The following is a 26,129-nucleotide window of genomic DNA, read 5'->3' as shown; positions in this document are numbered from 1 at the left end:
GTTTTGTTTTGTTTTTTTAAGCCATTAATGGGATTAATGTTCAGTAGCTTTTTGTTGGCAAGATTTTCATCTTTACAGAAATTTAACATAAATATAAAATAAGTGTGACAGCTAGCTTGCTAGCGCATATTTACATCAGCTTTTCTACACTATTGTGCGTTATATAACCTCAAAACATGTATTTATTTTTACCAAATACTTTAGTTAGGATTGTTTACATGTGAAGGTTCATAAATGCTGCGTTTGAGTGACACCTATTGGCGAAACTGTGGATTGATTTATTATAGCCTAACCATACAACATTAAAGTCACCATGAAGTCAAAATTGACACTTCTTGTCTTCATGAATATTGCAGTATTTATTAGAAATGATTTATCTATGCACATAGTGACACAACCTATCACTTGAGATCACAGCAACAGTAAACCACAACCAATCATATCACATGATAGACAAAATCAAATCCTGGCCTATATTTGTTCAAGAAGCCATTTCACTTGGATATACATAACAATAAGGAAGACAACAATCGCAACTTCTGTTTCATGCCAGCTTTAAGCATTAGATAATATTAGTATACATTATGTCAGTCTCTGTCATACTTTTAATGTAATGTTTGTAAAATGTGTCTGATGATGCAAAGAGTGAAAGCTGCTGGCTAGTTGAGGTGACTTATGAGTCACTGATTCATAAAAGAGCTAAGCAGACATTTCTGCCAAACATATTTAAGATGATACAGTTTTCCTGTCTGTATGTTTCTTTTACTTCACAAGGAACATCTTCTTCTTTAGCAGGGTAGTTATGTTTTGGTGAGCTGGTGTGTCCTCTGACTCTGCCACCTGGAGGGCAGTTTTCTTCACATTATTAGTTGCCTGAAGGTTTGCTCGTTCTCCATTTGTCCAGTTTATTAGTCTCTGTACCGTTTCCACATGCCCATCACGACAAGCGCAGTGCAGCGGCGTGTCTTTATTGTTATCCAGGGAGTTGATCTTGGCACCGTTCTCCAGCAGAAGGCCCACCAGCAGCTCACGTCCATGTTCTGCTGCTAAATGCAGAGGAGTCCTTCTCCACACGTTCTTATCATCCACATTCTTGATTTTACCAGATGCGAGAAGAACACCAGCTGCTCTTTCCTTCCCGTTTCGAGCTGCGTAATGTAGTGGAGAGCAGCCATCCATGTCCTTAGCTCCAACTTTAGCTTTACTGGCCAGCAGCGCTGAAACTGCCTTAGTGTGTCCCTCCATGGCAGCCAGGTGCAGTGGGGTCTTCTTTTCTCTTTCAGAGGCGTTGGCATCGGCCCCAGCAGCTAGCAGTAGCTGTATGACGCCCACCTCCCCTTGTGACGCTGCCCAATGCAGGGCTGTTCTTCCCTGTTTGTCTTTGACATAGACATCAGCCTTGCCCTCCAGCAGCTGGGCGACCGCTTCAGTGTGGCCGCTCTGGCTCGCGAGGTGCAGGGGAGTAAGTCCGTCCTGGGTGATGGAGTTAATCTGAGCCCCCACACGCAACAGCAGCGCTGTCAACGCCGGCTGGTTATGTAATGCACTTAGATGGAGAGGGGTCTGATCTTTAGGGCCACTGATGTTGGGGTCTATGCCTTTATCCAACAATATCTAGATTAGAATAGAAGATATCAGATTTATTATTAAAATAGATATTTAATGTACTTTAGTAACACAAAGAGCAGCTGCTGGAGATTATTAAAGGCACAATATGTAAAGTTTCGCCGCTAGAGGTCGCTTATTTAAAACAAAGGCGTAGCTTGATGACGCCTTGATTTTGCGGAATCATGGGAGGTGTTGTCTTCACGTCTACAGCCGGTGGAAAAGAATTGGGACGGGACTCGGGCAGAAATCATGTTCATGAATGAGACTATTAACGTTACTGTAGTATGAAGCAGAGCAGGGCAGAGTGCTGTGGGAGCTGAAGGAGGCCGCTAAATTATGTTTTATTAACAAAATTCGGGAGGAGCAGGTGCAGATAATTAGACTAATTATCACAGGTGGAAAGCATTCAGCTAATCAACCAACGGAGGTATATATACGGCAGACCTACCTCTGTTCGATTGACAGTTTATCAGCATCCCTCCACCACCCCATCTCCTCACTTCTAATTCTATCTCTCATAACCACATCCGGGGGGAGTACTCTGGGTTCGGACAAAAATTCCGAGCTCGGAGCCCTCCACCTGGACAACACGCCAAATACGCATTACTTTTTCTCTATCTAATTATATGCATATGTGAACTCTTGAATGAGCGATTGCTAATGAGAGACGAGCGTGACACGGCTCTAGAGCAGCGGAACTTTTATTATGCCACAGTTATTACTCTGGATTTAAACATTCTTGGAAACATTTGGGATAATGTAAGTACACATGTCAACAAAATATATAACATTGTTCTAGAGGTTTTTGGATATTTTAACCCAAAAATCTTACATATTGTGCCTTTAATTTAGGATTGTAAGGACCATTTCATCAGTCTAATTCTCTGGGTTTTTCCAAACTTTTTGATGTCCAGGACCCCAAATACAATGGTCCCCCTGCAAGGGACCCTAAAATATAAAGGCAGATAACATGTTTTTGTGTGTGTGAGTAATGATATGTATAAACTTGTAAAATACATTAAAATATCAATCTCAAATAATAAAAGAGAAAAAAGGAAATTATTTATTGATGTATTTATTTCAATTACTTGTTAATGATTTAAAATAAACGATTTAGAGATTTTAGTATTGATTTAATGATTTATTTCTTATTAAAAACTAGGTCTGTCAGTAGAATAAAATGATCATAATTACTTCTGACCATTTTAAAAGCAGAATTAAATGATATAAATGATATATTAGGTTAATTTAAAACATTTAAGCTTATAAATATTGCATTGTATTATTTAATTAACATTAAGTTAACTTTGACAGCCCTAAAAATACTTTTTTTTTTTTTTTTTGAAAACCCTTGCTCTAAATATAATGTCTTATTAATTTACTTATTATATGATTTTGTTACTAGTTATGAACAAACAATGAAAACAATGAATTATTTTACATTTGTTAAAACATTTTATTTTTATTTATTTTTAATAAAAGTAAATAATTTAATTTAATTTAACGTCTAAGCCATTTACCTGTGCTATTTGCATACTTCCACTTTGGACGGCCAGGTGAAGACCAGAGATCTGGTTTGGCAGTCTGTCATCCAGTCTTGCCTTTTTTGCGACCAGAACTTTGAAGGCCTCAGCATTACCCATCTCTGCGGCTAGAAGCATAGGTGTGTATCCAAGCTCATTAAAACTATTAACATCTGCACCATGATCAACGAGCGCAGCCACAACCCTGTCCGAGTTCCTCTGCACTGCTTTAAAAAGAGCAGAGTTCATCTCATTCTGAGACATGGACTTCTGGACATACCGCAAAAACAGAGACAACAGAGACTTTCTGTTCAGCTCAAAAGCAGCATCTATGATCGCCGAGTCAACCTGGGCTCCGGCCTTCAACAACACAGCGGCGGTTTTCTCATTTCCGTGGCGAACGGCGTGATAGAGAGCCGTCTTCCTTTGTCCATCTCGGGTATCTACTAAAGCGCCGTTTCTCAGAAGAACCTCAGCCAATTTTGCATCGTCCTCAATGGCTGCCATGTGCAGAACTGTTGTCTGATTCTTGAAGCTTTTCTTCTCTTCGAGCACTAGAGCTTTGACCGTACTCTCATGTTCATTTTGAGCCGCCAGATGCAAAGGTGTCTTTGATGTTTTGTCAGTAACATGAATGTCCGCCCCAGCCTTCACAAGAGCCAGAGCAACAGCAGTATGGCCCCGTTCTGAAGCTCTGTGCAGGGCAGTACGGCCCTCCTTGTCCTTGAGGTTCAGTTTCGCCCCCTGTCTGAGAAGAAAGTACACGACGGCCTCCTTACCATATTCAGCAGCTATGTGTAGCAGAGTATCAGTGGACGAGCGAGCACTATTGACATCCAAACCTTTGATAAGCTCCTGGAGGAGATAGAGATCACTTGAGGATATGGCTCTGAGGATGGCATCATCTTCAGATTTGGGGATGTGTTCGCTTTGTTCTATTGAAGACGTAGCCTCATTCGATATAGACTTCGGCTGGATTCTTTCAGGATTAGGTTCCCTGTTTGATTTTGAGTATTTGACAAGACCTTGTTTGTCTTTCTCCAGCAGATATCCAATCAGCTGTCTCCGTGCATCTTTAATGCCCTCATTAACCCCACCCACATACGTTCTCATGTGCTGGTAAAGGTCAGGTTCTGCTCTTTTCAGACAAGGGTAGAAAAAGATGCGGCAGGCACGTTCTCCTCTCGAGATCAAGACGTTTAACATAATGGAGTTCTTTTCCTCTTGCGCAGTGATGCTGGACATCATGGCTCGGCTGTCGGGTCGAAGAACTCCATTTGCAATGAGGAGATCCAGCAAATCTTCTGTATTTGAAATGCCACTGACCAGGTCGTTTTTCTTCATTCGAATGACTTCGATTGCATAGGGATTGGTAAAGCTGGTTGAGCCCATGTCAGCCTCTTTATGGTTCAGCGCTCTGAAGGAAAGCAGTGAGCTTCTCTAAACTGAAATGTGCGGACATGACAAAGCAGACCTGCATCTGAAAGAACCTACGTCTTTATCACTAAGAACAAACCATCTCTTAGCAACAAGTAAACAATAGTAAAAATCAGCATTACGTTTTGTAACTTTCTGAAATAAACTGTTAATACATCATATTTATTAAACCCATGAAGTAAAAAAGACACATTGATAAGCTATTTTGATAAAATTTTTGATAAAGTGCACATGCCTAAAATTAATGGTCTATTTATTTCTCTGTTTAGATTTCCTGCCTTTTCTAATATTACAAGGAACCTGCTGCATGGATACTGTAACCATGACATTGTCTTTTGCATTTGAGTTTACGACAGTGCCCTTGCGGTTTGTTCTTGAATCGGATATTACCATGATAAAGAAGTGTGATTAATTGTTTTTAACTTAAATAAAGGACACTTAAGTGAGTACATTTTCATGACTGTTTCTTAACACACAGTTCACTCAAAAATGAACATTTCACCCTCAAGTTGTTTCAAACCTGTATGAGTTTCTTTCTCCATGTTGAACATAAAAGAAGATATTTTAAAGAATTTTGGCAATCAAACAGTTGATGGACCAGATTGACTTCTATAGTGTGGAAAAAGTGAAGACACATTCTTCGAAATATCTTCTTTTGTGTTCAGCAGAAGAAAGAAACTCATACAGGTTTGGAACAACTTGAGAGGCAGTAAAGGATGACTTTTCAATGAATGAATGTAAATGAATTTTCATTTTCGGGTAAACTGTCCCTTTAAGATCACTTTTAATCTTTGTTTTAATAATCTTTTGTCACGCATTAAAGTACACTTATTTTGATGTGTTGAACATTGTAAAATACTTGATTATAATTTTAAGTGTAGCGCATTATTCAATATTACATTTGAAATTAATATATTTTAAATGTACTAAATTGCAACTTCATCATTACAAATGTGTAATTACAAATGTATTTAAACACATGACATACAAGTATCAATAGAAAAAATATTAAAGTATATTTTAATCCATAAATGCTTGTCAGCCTACATTTGGCAGTATCTATCCATATTTCAAAGACAATAGAAGTAACTCAGACACATAAAAATGTAGCTACTACTTAAGTAGGTCAAGAAAAGCACTAAAAGTTCAGCTAATTGCATTTAACTATAATACATTTTCATTTATTGTATCTAACAAGCAATTAAATGTCCGAAAATGTTAGTTTGCAGTTAAGTATATATTTTGAAGTATATTATTTTCATAAAATTTCTGAGCAAACACGTCATATAAATGACACTTTTATCACACATGCTAACAGGCTAATTGACAAAAAATTAACTATTCATGTCAAATGTTTTTTGTCATTTATTATGATGTTGTCATTGACTAATATAGCCTAATTAGGTTCGTTAAACTTCAAATCAGTGCGCACATGATGACTAAACAATACTGTTAGCCTACATTACATGTTTGTACTGTTAATACTATAAAAAAGGCCGCTTTTCAGTAATTCTGCTCATATTTTGTTGTTAACAGAATATGCGTCGTGTATTTTAGTAAAGTCCTTGCTTCACTTTGCGTTATTGTATTTGATAATTCGCTGGGTCAATGATCAATCCCCTCGTTCCAAAAAACTACAGTGCACTAAAGGTCTCTCAGTGTTATGGAGATTAGTCTGAGGAGTTCCTCTTCCCGTAATACACACCCACTAGTTCAGATGACGTAGGTCTTCCGACCGCGCGCTTGCCTAATATGGAAAGGTAGGTGCCGGTTTTCCGGTATGATGTCATCGTTTGCCAAGTTTGGGGGGTGAAATAAGAGGATCTGAAAGATGCTAAATATTAATCTGTGTTAGTGACCTGAATACGAAATGAGATTTTTTTTTTTTTTTTTTACTTGCCTCATTTGTGTATGTTGACATTTATAAAGAAAGAAAGAAAAAACTCCCCCAAATTATATATAACAGGGAGACCCATTATGATAGGCTAATTTATGCATGTAGGCCTAAAGTATAATTATTAAACAAAATATATGTAAAAGTGGGAATATAAATGTTTGTAATGTGTTTAAGTGAAAGAAGGTTTGTGTCTTATAGACGTCTAGTCAGGCAGAAGTTAACAGTCTGATCAGACTCCAAGAAACTGAAATCACAAAAGAAACCAGTCATCTGCCCTAGTGGCTGCTTCAGATTTACCAAGTGTAGGCCGACGGCGCCCTCTGCTGGTGCGAAGAGGTTTGCTGCTGAACATTGCTTTTACTGAACACCTTTGTGGCAAACATAATAACCCAAGCTGAGAACTTTTATGTTTTCAGTTGACAGAATAATAAGCCCGTGATTAAAGGCATGCATAATTGGTTTTAATAATTTAGTACTGCTACTAATTTAGTACTTTAATAATTTAGTAATTGCTTGATGATGATTTGTTAATTTCAGTGTTATTGCACCTGACATACAATTTATTAAGTGATCATTGCGGTTTCAGTCTTTTGATAATTTAAGTCTTAAAAATAGTCTTTAATTGTTTGTAAGAGGTTTTCGTGTATCATCTTAACCAGTTCAGAATACATACTATTTATTAGGCTACTGCTGAAGGACTATTATGGGTTAAATTATTGTAGATTCTGACAGAACTTTTGGACATCATCAGCTCGAATATTCAATCCTGTGGACTTAAAACAGGCAGTCTCTCCCAAAGTCTTAGTGAACACACACTCATTCACACACACAACCAAGCTCCATGAAGAGAAACAGAGACATTGTTTTTCGTTTCACATACTTTATTACAGTTCATAAATATTGATTAGTTTCTGATGTGCTCAGAAAACAAACATAAAAAATTATATCGTATACTTTACTTACAAATGGTAAACTTAAGTACTCCTGGTTGATCTTATTTACAAATAACAATGAGTGAAACCTCATTAATGAACTTTTTTTTTCAGAAAAAAGAAACTGCTGAAGTTGGACTAACTCAAAGAAAAAGTCAATTCCATTCAGTTTAAGAACAAAAAAAAAACAAAAAAAAAAAGGTACAATATGTAACTCAGAAGTCAGGCAGCTTTTAGCAAAAGTTTAGCGGACAGAACTTCTTGCTTGGTGAGCCAGACATTTATATATCCCTATTGTACGGTAGTCATGTCCCCTGTTTTACTCCTATAATACTGAGTGCTCCTTTTCAAGCGGATAGGTCCATGCACAACCTGGTCGAAGTGAACAAGGATAAGTCTCTTAAAACATGTAACAGAGTGAGTCTCATGCTCTCTGTCGCACCGAGTTCGTGAAGTTTTGAACTCCCCGAAAGTCCAGTCAGAACATCCTTTTACGGCACGCGGCCGGCCGGACGGTCCCGGTCCCAGCGGGCTATAATGCCAGCAGTCGCGGCGGCTCGCAGACATAAAGCCCCTGAAGTTTGTCCCTTGCGTCTTTTTAAGTGAACTCAAATGTCCTCCGGTTCTTTTCAGAAAGTCTGCAGCTGTTGCGTCAACATAAGCTGGCAGCCGCTGTTGACGTGGTTCATGACTTTCTGCTTGAGCTGTGCCACTTGCTCGCGCAGCATGTTGGCGGTGGACGCCAGCTCCGAGTTCTGGGACTTCAGGGTCTTGACTTTGTCCTCCAGCCGGGAGATCCTCTCAAGTTTCCTCTTCCGGCATTTGGATGCGGCGATTCGGTTCCTCATGCGCTTCCTCTCGGCTTTAATCCGCTCCTGGCTCTCCATGTCAATGGGGGAGAGAGGTGGGGTCTCGCCGGGCATCTCCGGCACCGTCTGGGGCTCCTCTTTCAGCGCCTGAAGCCGCGGGTGCTGCACGGGCAGCTGCGTGTTGACGGTGTGCTGCGGCGGGGCGCTCGTGTAGCTCATCGCGGGGTTGGCCGTGCTGATGGCGGGGTTGAAAGTGTTCAGGTCCGCGTACACCGGCGGATCGGAGCGCATGGACGAACTGTACACGGCGCCACCGGCAATGGACGACACGGGTGCCATGCTGTTGTTGATGGTCGTTTGGGGAGCCGAGGTGACGTTGGGCATGTGCTGGTGATGCAGCTCGGCCAGTGCCCTCACAAAGCCCTCCGCGAAGCCCTCCTGCTCGTCGGTCACGTTCTTGGGACACAGAAACTGGGTCGGAGTCGGCGTTGTAGTGATCAGGCCGTTGCTAGACTGGATGATGAGCCTCTCCAACTCCGGAGAAGCCAGCTTGAGCAGTCCCACGTCCGGGGAGGTGAGGATGTCGCTGGCTTTGGCCCTCAGGTGGGGCTTCAGGTTGCCGGCTGGGTCGGTCAGATTCAGCGTCATGTTGTGTTTCAGAGCCTTGTGGTTGTATCCAAAAGGAGCGCTGTCATGCTGAGAGAAAGCGCTGTTTACAGAGTCATCGTAGAAAGTAGTTTCCATCTTGGTAGACATAGAAGAGAAAACGAAACTTTTTAGTTCAAAAGTAGTCTTTCACAAGCACTAAAGCAGTGTCCGCTTCAGCAACAAGCGCCGCGGTAAGAATCGCAAAGTTCGTAAACTCCCCGTCCCGCGAGAAACTTACTGCGTAAAGTTATCGCCCAGTGTCCCGAACTCTTCTCGCGGATAGAAAGCTCTTCCACCGCCGCTGCCGCGCGTCCTGTGATGCCAGTGGATAAACAGCGCGGAGCCGAAAAGTTTTCTTGTTTATGTGTTAGTTCAAGTTGTGTTGCCTAGATGTTTCACTGTGGCGAGATCTGTATACTCTGAGCTTCTCCAGCGTGGAGGCAAACCTTATCTGCTACCGCTGCCCCGCTAAAAATAGCAATGATGTCATGCGCACAGTCTCTTATTGGCTGGAGGCGGTTTACTGGGCGTTCCACAATTTCAGATAAGGCGCGTTGCCTTGACGACCACCACCAGAAGATTCTTCTCGCGGTGGCTGATGGGATGAGGTAATGCTGTAAGGCGAAGAAGCGTTGCATTGCATTCTGGGATTACGTATTGTTTTTGAATATCTGGTTACCCGCTTAGCTGTTTTAGACCGTGGCAGTGGCGGGATAGATACAAAGAAGCCGAGTAATGTATAACGTGTTACTTTTTAACTTATTTTTTTCATGTCACGACGTTTCAGTTTGAGAAGAAGAGGGAGCATAAGTGTATGAAGAGTGCATTGCCGCGTATATTTGAGAGTTGGGCAATTTCATAAGACGCAGCCGTCCGTGAAATAACATGTGAAACACTTTCAGGATTAGGGGACGAGTTACTTTATGAATTGTTTATATATGTTAAGATACACTCTCGTGTGGCGCGAAGAAACAGGGCAATTGTCTGCTGTTTTATGGCAAAGTGCATTTGCTCCGTCAGGTCAGCCAATGGTTTTGAAAAGGGGCGTGTCTTATCGTGGACTGACAGCGTGCCACAAGGTCCATCGTCCGTCTCCGTGACAGTCCCTAGAGATCCTCTCAAAACTACATACACAAGTGTTAAACGTCAATGTTTAAACCACAACCGCAAACTAATCAAATTCAACGTGACAATTGTTAAGTAACTTTTAAGAAGGATTCCATACTAGTTTGGAATGTTTTCACTCAATTTACATGAGTCTTAAACTTATGTAAAGATGTAATTACACGTTTATTTGTATTTAATGTTGAGGTGGACGTTTGTATGCTTGTCCGGTAGGCTACGTATATTTGTTGCCGTTAACAACATGATGTAAAACTCTGATACTGCCGTTAACATAAATATAACAAAACAGTCTGAAATATAGTACATAACATCCATAAGACACAGATAAGATCGTTTTTTGTCACCACAGGGACTTATCGATAGTCTCTGGCACATTTCACTTTGTTGCGACAGATCAAGTGTTTGTGCACGTAAACATGACATTGCGCGTCACTGACTGAATACAAAATATGGACTTTAATACACAGAGTTAATGCTTTAGCATTACGTACAAACGTTTGTCATGCTAATAAAGCTATTTTAATTTGAGTTCATACTTGTTCTCTTTAGTTTAACACCTTTTTGTACAAATATAGCTATGATAATCATCCCTGCTAATTTTCTCTGAATGTATAATGACAAATAAACATCAAACCAATAAGTTAAGAACCATAAGTTAGTTCTTTTATTACTTTATTGAACATACAGTGAATTTAGAACAAATCTAAGATACACAAATAACATTAGTATATGTAACAATACATACATAGATACATACAAGAATTACAAAATATATGAACTAGCCTAATGAAAGTGAAGAGCCAATTCATATTTATGTTTTTTGATTCTTATTTAATATTTTTAGTTTAATTTAAATCACATCTCAATTTATACTTCAGTTTTCATGAGTGTTTTTAAAACTAGCCAAAAGAATTATACAAAATAGCGGTATAATAACGGTATAATCACTTGAGATGTGGCTTTTGGATGGATTATGCAATATTTACTGTCAGATTTATTTGGAATTTCTATTGGATTTCTAAAAATCTTTGATCATTCATAGTTCAAGTGTACAAAGGTCAGAGAGGGTTTTTATTGTAAATTAAAGGTCATGACCAGACTGAAGCATCCTGATCCTCTTTCTGATCACGACAGATGATGCAGGCAGTAGGGGATGTCCAGAGTTACAACAGAGAAAAATCATCTGTGTTTTTGTACTTGACAGAAACTCGTTTGGGCAGCACAACCCAGACAGACCAAATGTAGAAAATGGCAACTTGCCTGTGAAACCAGTTCCTCACACCATGTCTGTTTGTTTCTTTCCTTTTTTAGATTTCCTTGAATTCTCATATCACCTTTCGTACTGGTGTAGTTGTTACGTGTTTAAGTGTTACGAAATCCAGGTGTACATTTCCTTTTTAATCCTCATGCGTGCCGTGTCATCCAGACTATACAGTTTGTCACTATCACCTGTTTCACCTAACATAAACTGCAGTGTAGAGCAGTTATATCTATAGTATATGACAGTAACCCTAATATAAATTTTCTTTATTTTTATATACATTTTTCATGTATATAAGTGAATCTTAATGTTTATGCCATCAGTAGTTATATCTTTCAGTGTCTGAGCCACCCAGGTAGAGGCTGGTATATGGACTGGGCTTCACCGTTACCCTTGTACCCATGGAAAAAGCAATTATTTATACATCAGTGTATATACTATAATCGTTAATATAGCTGTTGGTATAATATCAGATATCCATGGGCTGTGTTTTCTTTGACATGTGGCCTGTCGTTATTTGCAGCCGCCCAGTCGTCTCAGCAGTGATCCGTCCGTCTATGAGGAGGGTCTTGTGTAAATATCGCCCAGTTACCCGCCTCCGAGACGGGGCTGTATAGTAATTGCCCACCGCCACATGCTGAATTTGTGAAAACTGAACACACTGCGCTGGATTCATACAAACATACATTTTCACTCAGCTGTAATTTGCTGTGTTGTTAAACAGGTTAAAAAGATTTTATTTTTGTTAAAGGGTGTGCTTGCTTCAGAATCTAAATCAGCCATGTTTTCCATTAACATTAGTAGAACGGGAACGTTTTGTTTTACTAGAACTTGTTTGTCCTTGTATAACAGCCAGTTACGTTCTGTCCTAGGTCACGCCTAATAAGAAAATAAATCCAAAAGGAGTAGGTATTTATAGTAATTACATGCTTAGTGCATTCTTGAATTCTTTATTTACGCATTTTAAGCCATTGTTTTCACTTTGCCGGATAGTTTATTTAGAACTATAATACTGTTAGTTATAGTTAGATATTTATACTGTTAATTATATAATTAATGGAATACTCAATTCTGACTGGCCAGTCGTGAAATTGTTGTCCATTACAATACTGTATATCAAGGCCGTTGTGGTGAGAAATCGAGTCCCCCCCAGGAATCGGGTCTCCTTTAGGACCCTGAAAGATCCCATTGGTTCAATGGACTTTTAATGGGTAGTATTTTTAGTGCCTCATTATAATTCCTGCAAAATCATGTTATGATTTATATCATTTAAAATGCATTATAATGACCATTAATGTCTTTTAAATGACATGGTTCATATACTAGTATGTAACTGAAGTTATAGGTTGTGAAATCAAGCATTTCTCATTCTTACTGTTTTTTACGCTGCGTCCTAAATCGAATACTTATACTATATAGTGCGCAAAAAACAGTATGCAAACAGAGTAGTATGTCTGAATTTATAGTATTCGAAAAACAGTAGGCGAAAAGTACCCGGATGACTTATTACTTCCCATGAGATCCTGAAGTGTGCATACAATGGACACTTTACTATCCCATGAGGCCATGGGAGAGGATTTGTGAATGGAATTGAAGGGATGTAACTGACGCTGGAAGGTCATGTGACAGTAACAACATGGTGGATGTAGTACGTCCGAATTCATTCATATTACATGCATTCATACTATATTGAATGTACTTTTTCAACGGTTGTGAAGTAAATTTAAATTCAAATGTAGTACCTACTCAACAGTATGCAATTTCGGACGCAGCTTTAGTTAGCTTACGTACTAACATAGCATACATCTACCTGATTAGCCTGCTAGCTTAGCTTATATTATATTATATATATTTTTTGCTTCCAATATAGTTCCTAATTACATGTTTCAAATTAATGTTTGTGTGTACTTAGCATGACAATTTATTAAAAATTTATAATAGTAATATTATATACTATATCACATTGCTATTATTGTGTCAAATTAATATTAAATTACTTTTACAGAACATAGTATGTTGCAACAATCCTTATCCACGATGGACTTGATTTCTCACGACAGCATACTTGAACATCTCGTCACACTCAGTAACGTTACATGAATCACGTAACTTTAGGCTAAATGTATATTTTCATTTCAGAACGGCCATATTTGAGAAAAAAGTCGAGTACTTTGCATCGCTGGATGTTACTGTCTGTCTTTCAACATTTCTATCGCAAAACATGTATTAAATGTTTCACTATTTACATCTTACCTCACTCTCTTTCAATGTTAAAATGACGCTTCGCGCTGGAATTCACGCTCTACTTCTGTGAACAGTAAACTCCACCTACTTTGATTTGATTGGCCATCTCAGTCATTTTGACATTGAGGAGCACGGTTAAACCGCTGAAGCAGACCAGTCCAGTCACCAGACTAAAAATGTGACTTTTAAAGCTTTTTGTCCAGAGCCGTTAAATAACCCGTTTTTTAACGGCTCTGTTTTTGTCATCCTAACAAGGTGTTGGCCTGTTGTAGGATATATCTAACCCGATCTCAAGGGGAAACGTAACTTTTACAAGGCATGGATTTTCTGTAAATTCGTACAATGTCAACTGTATGAAAACTTATTGATTTTTTTTTTTTTTTTTTTAATTAATCATGAAGGTCCTCTCCTAACCCCATCCCTAAACATAACATCGCTGGGGTGTAACCAAATCGACAACTCATATTAATATGAATATGAATTAGCCACCAATTAAGATTGTATTGTTATTACCACCAGTGCTACTTCCATGACTCGTATCACGTCGCAGACTTGCTCTGTTTCATTTTATACTGGTGCTATTTTGCGTCCCATTGTTAGTGAAAATGATCTCCGAGAACTTCAGCATTAACATTAGGTCTGCTATATTGTGTGCCGAGTTGCTGCTGTGCATTTGAGTTAGTGAATCATGTTATATCTGAGGCGAGCGGAGCTTGAGGAACAGCTGCCCGGTCATGTCCCCTGCCCTGCTGCGCCCTTCTCTGTTTTAATGCCAGTCTGTCCAATCCCTCATAAAAGCCCATTGTGGTCCCAGGCCTGTCACTGTGTGTCTGTAATTAGTGTTCTGTAGTTCATTGCCCTCAAGCCCATGGTTAGAAATCACTAGGGTCCTAATGGAGGGCTGGTCAAAGGTCACAGAGTAATCCTGTCATATCCAAGCCCATTGTCAGGACTCCACAACCATCTTAACGGCCGTCTCCTGTCTCCGAGTCAGAGTAAATCAGAGTACTGGCGCTAGCTGGACAGAGTGAAAGAGTACACTGGACAGGTAACCCTGTGGGGGTCTTTTAAGAGAATAGGCTCTTTTATGGATCACAGCTCAGTAATCACCTTGCTACCTAATTTTTAGTGCTTCTTGCTTTATTATTGCTCATAATTAGGGTCAGCAGTGTGTTAAAAATGGATTTGTGCTACAGACATGAACGATGCCATAAAGTTTGCAGCTTGTTGAAAAAAGAGGTGTTATTACTTTTAAGACTTTCGATATTCACCCATGATAAAATGGTACTAACGACTACTCTCTGCCTACTGACCTAATGTGTAAACGGTATGGGAAGCGCGCTAGCCAGACGGGATTTAAACTTTGTCGGCTGAAGACCCAAGTTTGGTTTGAAGACGAAAAACGTACCAAGTATATTCTCTCACCATTCCTGATTTTTAACACACTCACAGCGTTCGGCGAGGTTTTGCGGCTGTCAGAGCAGAAAGAAAAGCTGATGCTCTCCGTATGTTTTTCCGTCATCTCCGGGTGCATTCATATGTAAATTGCGTGAGCTTATTTTGTCCATTTAAGTGCCTTTAAGAGTTTCTTGAGTCAGTGTGCGTCTCTTAACAGTGTTCAGCAACAGCGTCTCTACTAATAGCGAAACTGTAAGTTTATCTGCTTCAAGAACAGCGCCGTTATTACCTCGCTAGTGAGAAATGCCATGTAGTTTCTAAAGTTGCTAAACTATTTTACTGATAAAATCGCCAGAGCAGCGCGTTTTTGAGCGTGTGTCCGTACTGTATGTGTGTGCGTTTGAGTGGGAGAGCGAATGGGAGAAAGACAGTGTGTGCTTTCCATACATAATAAAACATAATTTTGTGGCAAAAAACATTTAAATAATTTGTCATTTTTATTCTATTGTTTACTATATTTATTTGCGTGGTCAGTGTCATTCTGGGTTTTGGCTCTTTTTCTGTTGTAGGCTGTAAGGAACTTTGAAATAACTGAAATCATTTGGCAAAGTGATAGGGAACTGTAATGCAGTCTAGAACGACTTTAGCTCTGCGTTTCCCTGAAAATAATTGCACACCTTAGAACATTCGTCAACCAATCAGATTCAAGCATTCAACAACCTCGTAGTATAAAATTAACTTAACACAAACTATATATATAAAAAAAAAAACTAACAAAAATGACAAAACACAAAATTACTAAACTGACTTTATTACTAACTAAAATGAAAACATGAAACAAACATGAAAGTATAATCTAATTCAATATTTTAAAAAAGAGAAACCGCTCAAAACATTTAAGGAAACGTAAAAATCTTGGCTTGATGAGTTGCTCTTTTCTCTACTATAAATTTTGTACATGTATAATGGCCTGCAAAGGCAAAACAGTTATTACACAAACACTGGATCTGAGAGAAAGGCTTAAAAGTTTTTAATTGAGTTTTGATTCGATTCCAATTTTCACACTCACTTTCTCAGAATCTGAGCATAACTGAGCCAAATCTGTCTGTCATAGAACAAATCAAGAGTCCTGGAAATTCAATCTTCACAAAAAGCATAGTATCTTGTCTTTGTAGACCACTATCCCTGGGTTTCACAGACAAGGCTTAAGCTAGTCCTAAACTAAAATGCATGTTTGAGCTGTTGTAACAGAAAGCAACTTGCACTGACATATCTTAAAATATGTCAGTGTCATTGTTTTGTCTCAAGATGCACACCAGTAATGTGTTTTTCTAGTGAAAGTTTATAAAAGCTAATAAATGCCTTAATTGAACTAAGGCCTAATCCTGGCTTAGGCTAAGCCCTGTCTGTGAAACCAGGCCTATATATTTTCAGTGTTTGAAAACCATTTTTTCACCTTGGATTGTTTTGTCGAGCCTCTCCAGTTTTTGTCTTACCTCACTCTCATTCAGTTTTTAGTGTTTCATAACACATTCCATTGGGACAAAGGCAGAGATGTTTTGAGATGCATGTTTGTTCATAACTGTGAATTTAAACCAACTGAAATATTGATACACCTTCTCATTCATCTATTCATAAACTCCTCTAATTTTGAATTACAGTGAATGAAAGATTGATAAAGCAGGCTGATTGTGAAGCCATGTGGCTTTTCATTCATAACCATTTCCTTGAAAAAAAAAAAAAAAATAGAGCAAACTGGAACAGGTGGAGAGGGAGATAAGCCGAGCTCTACCTCCATGTTCAGTGTTGTTACTTAATGCTTTAAATGAAGCAACTCCCTGACAACAAAATCTTGCACGCAAAGACGGACCCCTCAGTGGCAAAATAGACAACAAAAATTTATCCATAACATGCTTTTTTTTTTCAATATCAAGATTTCAGGTTCAAATCAATATATTAAAATAAATATACACTTAAATATAAAATATTAATCACCTTTTATCCTTTACTAATTGGTTTAAATGGTCATACAGTGAAATTTAAATTATTTTTAAATGAATTTTTTTATTAATGTCCCTGTAGTACGGAGCCCTGCACGTGACATGCGGCTAAAAATATTTATATCGTGGCCACCATAGGAAGAGGGAGAACCAACTCCAGGGTAAAGCTATAGGAAGATGTGCTTACCCTTTTTCCTTGAAATAATTTCAGTTACGTGTCACTGCACAACCTACACATTCCAGCATAAACGCTCCTGATAAATTATTTGTTATTAAAGTGTCTACATTCACAAACCACTGTTAATTTTAACAGAAAAGCAAGCATACTGTATGCGGGATATGGCATGTCAGAAAATCCAGCTACATGAAGCTGACTGCACATTGAATCTCTTATTTTAATATTATCTACACTTTGGATACGCGAGCGTGCAGAACGCAGAACTCACTCACTGCTCAAAACGCTGGAGTTTTTGTTCAGTGCTAACTTAAGCACTTCTGATTGGCCACTGCGTTCAAGAAATCAACAGATATGTACACTGCGCAATGCTGCAAAAACACGTTTTAAATTGAATCATTTGACACTCTACAGAAACACAGAAATGCACTGGATCGTTTGACCATACTATGGTACATCATAATGACTACCTATCTATGATGCATTATGTTTGATGTCTCCTTTAAATTCTTCTTGCATTTTTTAGTGCTTCTGTTGAGTTGAAGGGTAGCACAGCCTTTAAGAAAAATGTAATTTATCGTTCTGCAGGCAGGCATATGGCGGAAATGTGGCGGACAGTGGTTGGAAATCTTGGGATTGATGTGCTTGGGGTATTTATTATACTTCTTCACCAGGGGCTGAAAAAATACTGGCGCAGACCCACAGCTTAAGTCTAGCAGCCGTTGTGCCCACCACATAGTTGGCAGCAGTATGAGACACTAGCTGCGGTAATGTGGTATATGATAACATCTTCCTCTGCCATGTGTTATGCGCTTTGGTTGTTATTTTGTGATGTCCAGGATTTTTGGGTTTCACTGAGGTCATCTGAGGCCTAAACTCTGTATTTGCACAGTGCCTAGTCCAACTTTTACTTCTTTACAGTTTATTAATATTTTATTATGTCATGTGGTGCAACCAACATGCAGAAAAAAAAAACATAACCCCTGCAGTCCCTCCGTAAGGCTCTGATAATTTGATAATAAGATAATTTTGTTTTACAAAACAAGGTTAGTTCAGGTTGTAAAATGTCATGTGGTTCAAAACACTCAGAACGTTAATAATATTAATGAATTAAAGGGGTGGTTGATTATGATTTCACTTTTTTAACTTTATTTAGTGTGTAATGTTACTGTTTGAGCATAAACAACATCTGCAAAGTTACGACGCTCAAAGTTCAAAGCAAAGGGAGATATTTTCTTTTAAAGAATTTGCTGTTTAAGGACTACAACAAATGGCTGGTAGGGACTACAACGAGCTTCTTCCTGGGTTAGTGACATAACTAACCCTAAAATTAACATAAACCCTGCCCCCAAGAACACACAACAAAGGGGGTGAGGCCATGTCGGGCTGCTTTAGAGAAGAGGGAGAGTTTGTTGTAGTAGATTGTTGTTGCCATGCCGCCATTTTACTCCGGGCTGTTTCACAAACTAGGGTCAATTCAACGCTGGATTTGCACAAATGATTAACAAGACGACACATGCTAGTTGATGAGTTGAATCAAGTCCACAGTAACTACATAAATCTATCCACTAACCATTCAGAAATATCCAGATGCATTCTAAGTCTCGCCATCAGTGTCCGACTCCGGTTTGAACAAGGATGAACACAGTTACTGACAATCCTCATTTTGGCTGCTTGAGATTCTCCAGCTTTGTTGTTGTTGAGCAACCAAAGCACGAGCTGTTAAAGCTCCGCCCTCTTCTGGAAAAGGGGCCGGGAGCAGCAGCTCATTTGCATTTAAAGGGACACACACAAAATAGGGGTAAATTTGATAAGCTATAATAAATGATCTGTGGGGGATTTTGAGCTGAAACTTCACAGACACATTCTGGAGACACCAGAGACTGAAAGGGTCATTATAGGTCCCCTTTAATAATTCATTATATCTATAAAAATACTTTTACTTGAAAAATATATTCCTGTTTCCATTTTATTTTTGAAAACATTAATTTAGATGTGTACACTCTGGTGTATTCAAGGTGTGAGGAAATTTGTTATTACATTTTAAATGATGGTTTCACCACATGACAGACTCATTAAATTGAATCTTTTCTTGAAATTTTAGTTTTTCTAAATCAAATAAAACCAACCAACAAAAATTGTGACACGTGTGCTTTAAACTTGATTTTTTCATTTTCTTTTTGTGGACACTCTTATTTGTCATTGACCCTCATATTGGAGAAACACATTCTGTGTTGTTATTCTGTTTTTGTCCTCTTGTTCATATTCTTCTCTGCAGTCCAGCTGAACTGAAGTGGGGGTGTGACCCGTGCCATTGTGTTTGTGCAGAATATGGTCTCTCTTCCTCTTTCTCCTCTTCTTTTTGCCACCTACGCCATCCTGTTTTCTTTTTCCTATCAACAGAGGCTGTTTATGCCCAGGCTAACTCTGATAAGACAGAATGTCGTGTTTGTCTTTTTAGTCATTCGGCACTAGCCTTATATCAATTTTATTATCTGCTCGTGTACATATACAATCTCTGTATGGCAATCCTTACTACAACTACAGGGCAGGAAATCCGTTGCCTTGAAAACAGTTTTAGTGGAGCTCCATTGTGTTGGTTTGTTCTTTCCAGAAAACCCAGTGCCCACGTGAGAGGAGTGAACTTCCTGAGCATTTTCTGTCACACAGCGCGAACACACCACCAACCCCCAACTGTTTTTTGCTCAATAACACACACACACTCTTGACTATAACTCATTGTTTGGAAGCCCTAGTTTTCCAGGATCCCTCATACACTCTTAAAAATAAAGGTTCTGTAATGGCATTGATCAGTCTAAAAAAATGCTGGGTTAAAAACAACCCAAGTTGGGTTGTTTTAACCCAGCGGTTGGGTTAAATGTATGCCCAACCTGCTGGGTAGTTTTATTTAACTCAACTATTGTTTAAAAATGACTGTATTGCTTGCTTAAAATGAACCCAAAGTACAATATGTTGGAAATTAACATTTATTAATGGGTTAACCCAACTTGATCACCACCACAACTAGGGTTGTTTTTAACCCAGCATTTTTTAGAGTGTACTTTGTTCACTGAAAGGTTCTTTGGGGAGCCCAAAATGGTTCTTCTGTGGCATCACTGCGAAATCCATCTTTTGAAACCTTTATAGTGTATGTGCACATTGTGGTGGTGATCACTGGTTTTATATAGAAACAATGGCTCTTTTAGTCAAAGCGAGTAAATTCTCCAGAGAGGGTCTTTGTGGGCCCATGGTCTTGCGCTGAGGGAGAGTGCCGCTGCATGGTGTGTAGGCTGAGAGGTTGTAGGTTGGAACCTTATGACGCATGGCTCAGTTTCTTTTGCTTGGCCGGGTGTCAGAATGATTACCAATAACACAAAGGCTTTCCCTCCAAGAACTGCTGTTGTTTCAGCTGTTGACGGAGAGGAAAAAAAAGGCAGGTTCCTCTACGGGTTGTTTTCTCAACCAGCTGCGTCCTTGTGGACGGTATGTTTTTTTTTTTCATAGCTTTTATCAACAACTCAAAAATAATAACAGGAAAGCAGTTGTGAAAACATTGTACCAGTCTTAATATTCATTCACCGTTTCACCTCGTTTGCTTGAGTTATGAAATCGTCAGTTGGTGTTATTGGGGAAAGTGAGTGCGCTGTGCTTTGCTGAGGTCGTGGCGGGTTTCTTCTTTTCTCTGTAGGTCAGACATAATTAAAGGCACTGTTATGAAGGAGACGGGACAGCTGTTTCTCAGCATGTCCCACAGTTCTCCTCTGAGTGCAAAAGGACATGCCAATCCAGCTCTCTGCTCTCCACAGCGTGTCTCTATCAACAAGTGACAGGAGATGAGGCAGCCAACATCACTACATTTACATTACTTCCTTAAATCTGTATGTGGTCAAGTTCACTGGCCTGCCAATGTGTGCGCTCGCATTTGTCTACATATTATTTTACTGAATATTTTGAATGTTTCCTGTGTAAATATTAGGCCCAAATCATAAATGCTTTTAGCAGCACAAGCGCAATTTCAAAGACTTTTCACAGCATATGAGAGTGGCTAGAGAGTTAAGAGCAAATCATCTGCAGAAGATGCAACTAGATTATCAAGGATACAATTTTTTTTTCAACTTCAAAATCTGAGCGGAAAAGTGATGACTCTGAATGTGCATGTTCTTACTGGACAGGACGCAGTAAAATGTATTATTCACATAAAAACTTTTTGCATTCTCAGCATTGCCACAAGGGGTGCTGTTGCAGGCATTAACGTAATCTTTATGGTCAGTTGGCCTCATTTATCAATATAACATAAAAACGAGCACAGAAATCATCTTATGACAGGCAGGGTTCATGTGTGATTCATGAAACGTGTGCCACTAATCATACGAATCGGACGCTGATAAATGTGGCGGCTAAAAACAATCATCATTTTAATATCACGCCCATATAAATTTGTGGCTCAGAAGCATTCCCCTTGTGTTTACGACATGGAGAAACATAACCGGCCAAGATGAAGTACACCAAAAACACCTGTTAAGCTCGTAACTGCAAACCATTGAATTATTATAAAAGTTTTTAATATAAGAAAATACTTTGTTAATGTTATGAATAGGCTATATTATGGAAGCTTCTTTCCGCAATGAAATAAAAAAAAGATAATTGACTTTTTTCTCAGAATTGAGAGATATAAAGTCGTAATTACAAGTTATAAAGTCAAAATTACGTAATATAAAGTCGCAATTGCATGTTTTTCTCACAATTGTGAGTTTATATCTCGCAATTCTGCCTTTTTTCTCGCAATTCTGACTATTACTGCACTTGCAAGTTTATATCTCACAATTCTGACTTTTTTCTAGCAATTCTCACTTTTTTCCCCAAAATTGTGACTACATATCACGCAATTCTGACTTTATGGGCCCTATTTTAACGATCTAAGCGCATGTTCTGAAGTGCATGGCGCAGGTGCACTTAGGGCTTGTCCAAATCCACTTTTGCTAGTTTAATGATGGGGAAAATGGTCTGCGCGCCCGGCGCATGGTCTAAAAGGGTTGTCCCTATTCTCTTAATGAGTAATGAGTGTGTTTTGGGTGTAACGTGCAATAAACCAATCAGAGTCTCATCTCCCATTCCCTTTAAAAGGCAGTTGCGCTCGCTCCATGGCAGATTTGTTATTTTACATGGCGGAATTTGCAAGCGGAAAAACTGAATGCTTCTCTAGCAAGGAACGGATCTGCTCGTGCGCGAGGTTAAAGCATGTGAACAGACCATCTATGGGACAAGCCGGATTCCACCACAGCTTTTTTATCTTTATGCACATAATAATAACCTTTAACATAATCCTTTTATTTTTAATATTTGGCATGTTTGTGTGTCCTTGTGTGTGTAACAAGCAGAGTGTATGCATGTTGTGCACCCGCCTATAGGCGCATATTACTAATGCGCTCTTTAAATAAAAAAAAAAAATATTGCGCCATTGACTTTAAACTAGGTTTTTGTTGGTTAATGGCAAAGTTGTTTTCAGTTGCCTCAAAATAGCAACACGCCAACAATGCGCCTGAACACAAGTCAAGTCACCTTTATTTATATAGCGCTTTTTACAATGTAGATTGTGTCAAAGCAGCTTTACATTGATAACTGGTACATTATTTGGCTGCACAGCAGCTCTTAAAAGAATAGTGTCAATGCAGGCAGATCAAAGCACTGTTGAATATCAAATGTCAAGTCAAATGTCAAGTGTCCCCAACTAAGCAAGCCAAAGGCGACAGCGGCAAGGAACCCAAACTCCATCAGGTGACATCAGGTGGCAGACAAGTGGCAAATAGGTGTTTAAATGGAGAAAAAAACCTTGGGAGAAACCAGGCTTAGTCGGGGGGCCAGTTCTCCTCTGGCCAACAGTGCTTTGTTACGATTCAGGTAGCTATCATAAGTCCGACAGGATCGCAACATTCAAAGTATTTATTCCAGTTCCATCCAATTGAGGATCGTATTCATCATGGCGGTATGGACGGTTGTTGAGGAACTGTGTCGTGGCTGTCTTGTCGATGAGGCCCTCACAGTGGATGATCTAGTTGACTCAATCTCTGCTGATACTTTAGGGCTGCGTTGTGGTCGTGTCAAGGTGCAGGTCCTTGGTCTCACCTGGATACGGCCCGGATCCGGTTGACTACGGTGAACCTCGGGATAACCAGAAAGACTAATATTAGCGTACACCTCGTTTTCAGACCAGCACGCCCATGGGTGAACAGATGGGTGCAAATGCATTTGCTATTTAAACAACGTGGCGCAGGACGTGAAAATAAATACTGCGTCGGGCTGATATTAGCAAAAACACTTGTGTTGCACCTGGCGCCGCATTGCGCCGGGTATATGATAGGGCCCTATAACTCGCAATTCTGAAAAAAAGTCAGAATAATATAATTATAATATAATATTACATAAAGAAATAAAAGGACATTTTAAACTTAAGTACTTAAAGAAATGACAGTTTCATGACAATGTTTCTTAACACACTTTAGGTAATAATGAGTACACTTTGTAATAATGTCAAATGAAAGTTTTACTTTAAAGTATTTTTACATATATTTTAAAGGGATAGTTCACCCAAAGTTAAAAATTCTGTCATTAATTACTCACCCTTGTGTCATTCCAATAAAAGCCTAAATTCAGTCTATTCACCATATAAAGCGATTGTGTCTCTTCAGAAAATTGAGACTTAACCACTCAATTTTTACGATCTCTTTATGAACTTTTTGCGGCGTCAAAGTGGTAGTTGCGTAACTGTCTCTCAGATTTCATTAAAAAGATCTTCATTTGTGTTTCGAGGATGAACCAAAGACTTACGGGTTTGGAACGACATGAGGGTGAGTAATTAATGACAGAATTTTAATTTTTGGGTGAACTATCCATTAACATATATTTTAAATAATTGTTTTTATTGTAATCATTGTTATATCCTTCATTGGTATTTTGACTTTGTAAAAAATGATTTCCACTGTTGTTTTCACCTGATATTTTACGAAAAGCACAGCCTTTCAAAATGTTAGTGCTTTAGTCAGAGCTGTAACACACACAAACGCAGACAGCGCTACAGGTTAATTAAGCCGCAGAGAGTGACAAACTGATTGACATGGGCAAAGGGGGCTCAAATGAACAGAAATGAATTAAGCATAGCCTGCGGCTGAAATTAGCACCTCAATTCACCCACATCCAGTTTGTCAAAGTACTTTCATTGTTTATGCTACATGCGACAAATGTTCCCAGTCGCGCAAGGTGACATTTGCCACCTCCACCCAGTTGAAACAAACCTTTGTGCCGACCACGGCCGTGACCCTGAACTGATTATAATGTCCTGCAATGATGGAAAAACCTTGGTTATGCCAAAGCTGTCTCATTAACATAAACAACATAAAGACCAGTATAATAGTATTCCCATTTGAACCCTTAAGACTCTTATTTGGCCATTGATTATGTGCTGACATTGTTAACCAAGTACTAGATTAGCAATAAATGACTTTTTAATTCCCTCTATATGTTGTTTGCTTTATTTCAGTGTTTGATGATACCCCTGAAGCATTACTTACAAGCGGCCCTGCTCAGAGTCGCCTGACCCTTTTAAAACAGACCAATTATAGCGCATTAATGGTGGTGCCATTTTAGAAAGATCTGGAGCAGAATCACCACATCTAAAGGTCAGTATTACCTCAGTGGATTGATCTTATTGCTCTATTTTATCGTGACGTTTTGTGAAGCACTAAAATGAAAATCAAGTGAACTGTGAGTACATTTCTTTTTATAGTTTATAGACCTTGCAGACTTCTCTGCGCTGGTTAAAATATGATCTGACATATGAAGTGTTTTAAACACGGACATGTGTTCCCGATCATATTTTAGATCCTGAAATGGATTCTTGAGACTTCTACTTATAATTTTCCATGTCAGTAAGATATTGTAAAAAGCAGATTTAAACGTCAGCTCAGCCTTTTATCTCTGATTCATTGTGCGACATAAAAGGTTGAAATATTATGTCAAATCATTTGGTCATTGGCGTGTGTGTGAATTGCCACGATGGATGCGCTACAGCTTGTCATCTTCATGTCTCTTTATGGCCACAGACAGTGGTGTTACATTATCAATATTGTCTGACAGCAGGACTTTTCATCCATCAGCATGCGCCCTTCTCCATCAGGTCGAAAAAACGCCAATGTGAAACGTCTGCAAGCTGCCGTTCATCTCTGTTTGATGACATGTTGAGAGTTATCTCAGCAGGCTTTTTTAATTAATAAAGCTATAAAACAGACTGTGATTCCCCGAAGTCTCCCCGGAGGCGTGGAGGAGGTGAGAGGGAGTGTGCTTTCTGAGTTTATTAGCACTGTCGTTAAAACATCTTGATTAATCGAGGCTCAGGTTTACACTGTGGAATTCTGTTTCTTGTTGATTGTTTCGGTTCAGTGATGCCTTCATTGAGCTGTAACTTATGCTGGGAAATGTTTTATGCCCTCTGAATCTCAAGGAAATGTGGAATGGGGGAATTAGACTTCAGGGTAATAGAGCCGTCAGCATCATACCTGTCAAACACCACAACAAATTGTTTTCTTAAAAGGATAGTTAACCCAAAAATGAAAATTATCTCATGATTTACTCACCCTCAAGCCATCCTAGGTGTCTCAGATGAACACAATCTGAGTTATATTAAAAAATATCCTGGCTCTTCCAAGCTTTATAATGGTAGTGAATGGGGTTCACGATTTTGAAGCCCAAAAAAGTGCATCCATCCATCATAAAAGTAATCCACATGGCTCCAGGGCGGTTAATAAAGACCTTCTGAAACGAAGCAATGGGTTTCTGTAAGAAAATACCCATAATTACAACTTTCTAAACTATAACCAGCTTCTGACAAACATCCGTACGCAAATTGACTAACGGCGGAAGCGTAACCATTGATCCGACGGATGACGTATTGACGAACGCGGGAGTGCAGAGGATAGAGCAAAACAAAATACCAGTCACGAATTGCAAATCTAAAACGAGAATTTTTAAATAGAAATGCCGGAGGATTTCAATATAAGACAAGAGGAGATTGAGTTTGTT

The 26,129-nt window shown here is 39.0% G+C and overlaps 2 protein-coding genes and 1 long non-coding RNA gene across 3 annotated transcripts in view; 1 reads left to right on the top strand and 2 right to left on the bottom strand.

Annotated features, from left to right (window-relative positions):
• The window catches only part of LOC127502698 (uncharacterized), a 132,488-nt gene that overhangs the window by 370 nt on the left and 105,989 nt on the right, over positions 1-26,129 (top strand). The window lies entirely within an intron of this gene.
• caiap (CARD- and ANK-containing Inflammasome Adaptor Protein) lies at positions 333-4,985 on the bottom strand. Its single transcript, XM_051875801.1, has 2 exons — positions 3,129-4,985; positions 333-1,614 (listed from the first exon to the last, which is right to left on the bottom strand). The coding sequence occupies exons 1-2, from the start codon at positions 4,521-4,523 to the stop codon at positions 763-765; spliced, it is 2,247 nt and encodes a 748-aa protein (XP_051731761.1). The 5' UTR covers positions 4,524-4,985; the 3' UTR covers positions 333-762.
• jun (Jun proto-oncogene, AP-1 transcription factor subunit) lies at positions 7,326-9,338 on the bottom strand. The gene is made up of 2 exons (XM_051875911.1): positions 9,093-9,338; positions 7,326-8,950 (listed from the first exon to the last, which is right to left on the bottom strand). Exon 2 carries the CDS (start codon positions 8,948-8,950, stop codon positions 8,027-8,029), a length of 924 nt encoding a protein of 307 aa, XP_051731871.1. The 5' UTR covers positions 9,093-9,338; the 3' UTR covers positions 7,326-8,026.

The sequence above is a fragment of the Ctenopharyngodon idella genome, chromosome 20, assembly GCF_019924925.1.
Source record: "Ctenopharyngodon idella isolate HZGC_01 chromosome 20, HZGC01, whole genome shotgun sequence".
NCBI lineage: Eukaryota > Metazoa > Chordata > Actinopteri > Cypriniformes > Xenocyprididae > Ctenopharyngodon > Ctenopharyngodon idella.
The sequence above is the reverse complement of the archived record's forward strand: the minus strand, read 5'-3'. Positions and strand labels throughout refer to the sequence as shown.

What these genes read in the sequence shown, in the direction of transcription:
- jun (XM_051875911.1), bottom strand. Translation starts at nt 8,950, where the DNA reads ATGGAAACTACTTTCTACGATGACTCTGTAAACAGCGCTTTCTCTCAG.
- caiap (XM_051875801.1), bottom strand. Translation starts at nt 4,523, where the DNA reads ATGGGCTCAACCAGCTTTACCAATCCCTATGCAATCGAAGTCATTCGA. An exon ending in GAAGTATGCAAATAGCACAG is followed by an intron (nt 1,615 to 3,128) that starts GTAAATGGCTTA and finishes ATTCTAATCTAG; the next exon opens with ATATTGTTGGATAAAGGCAT.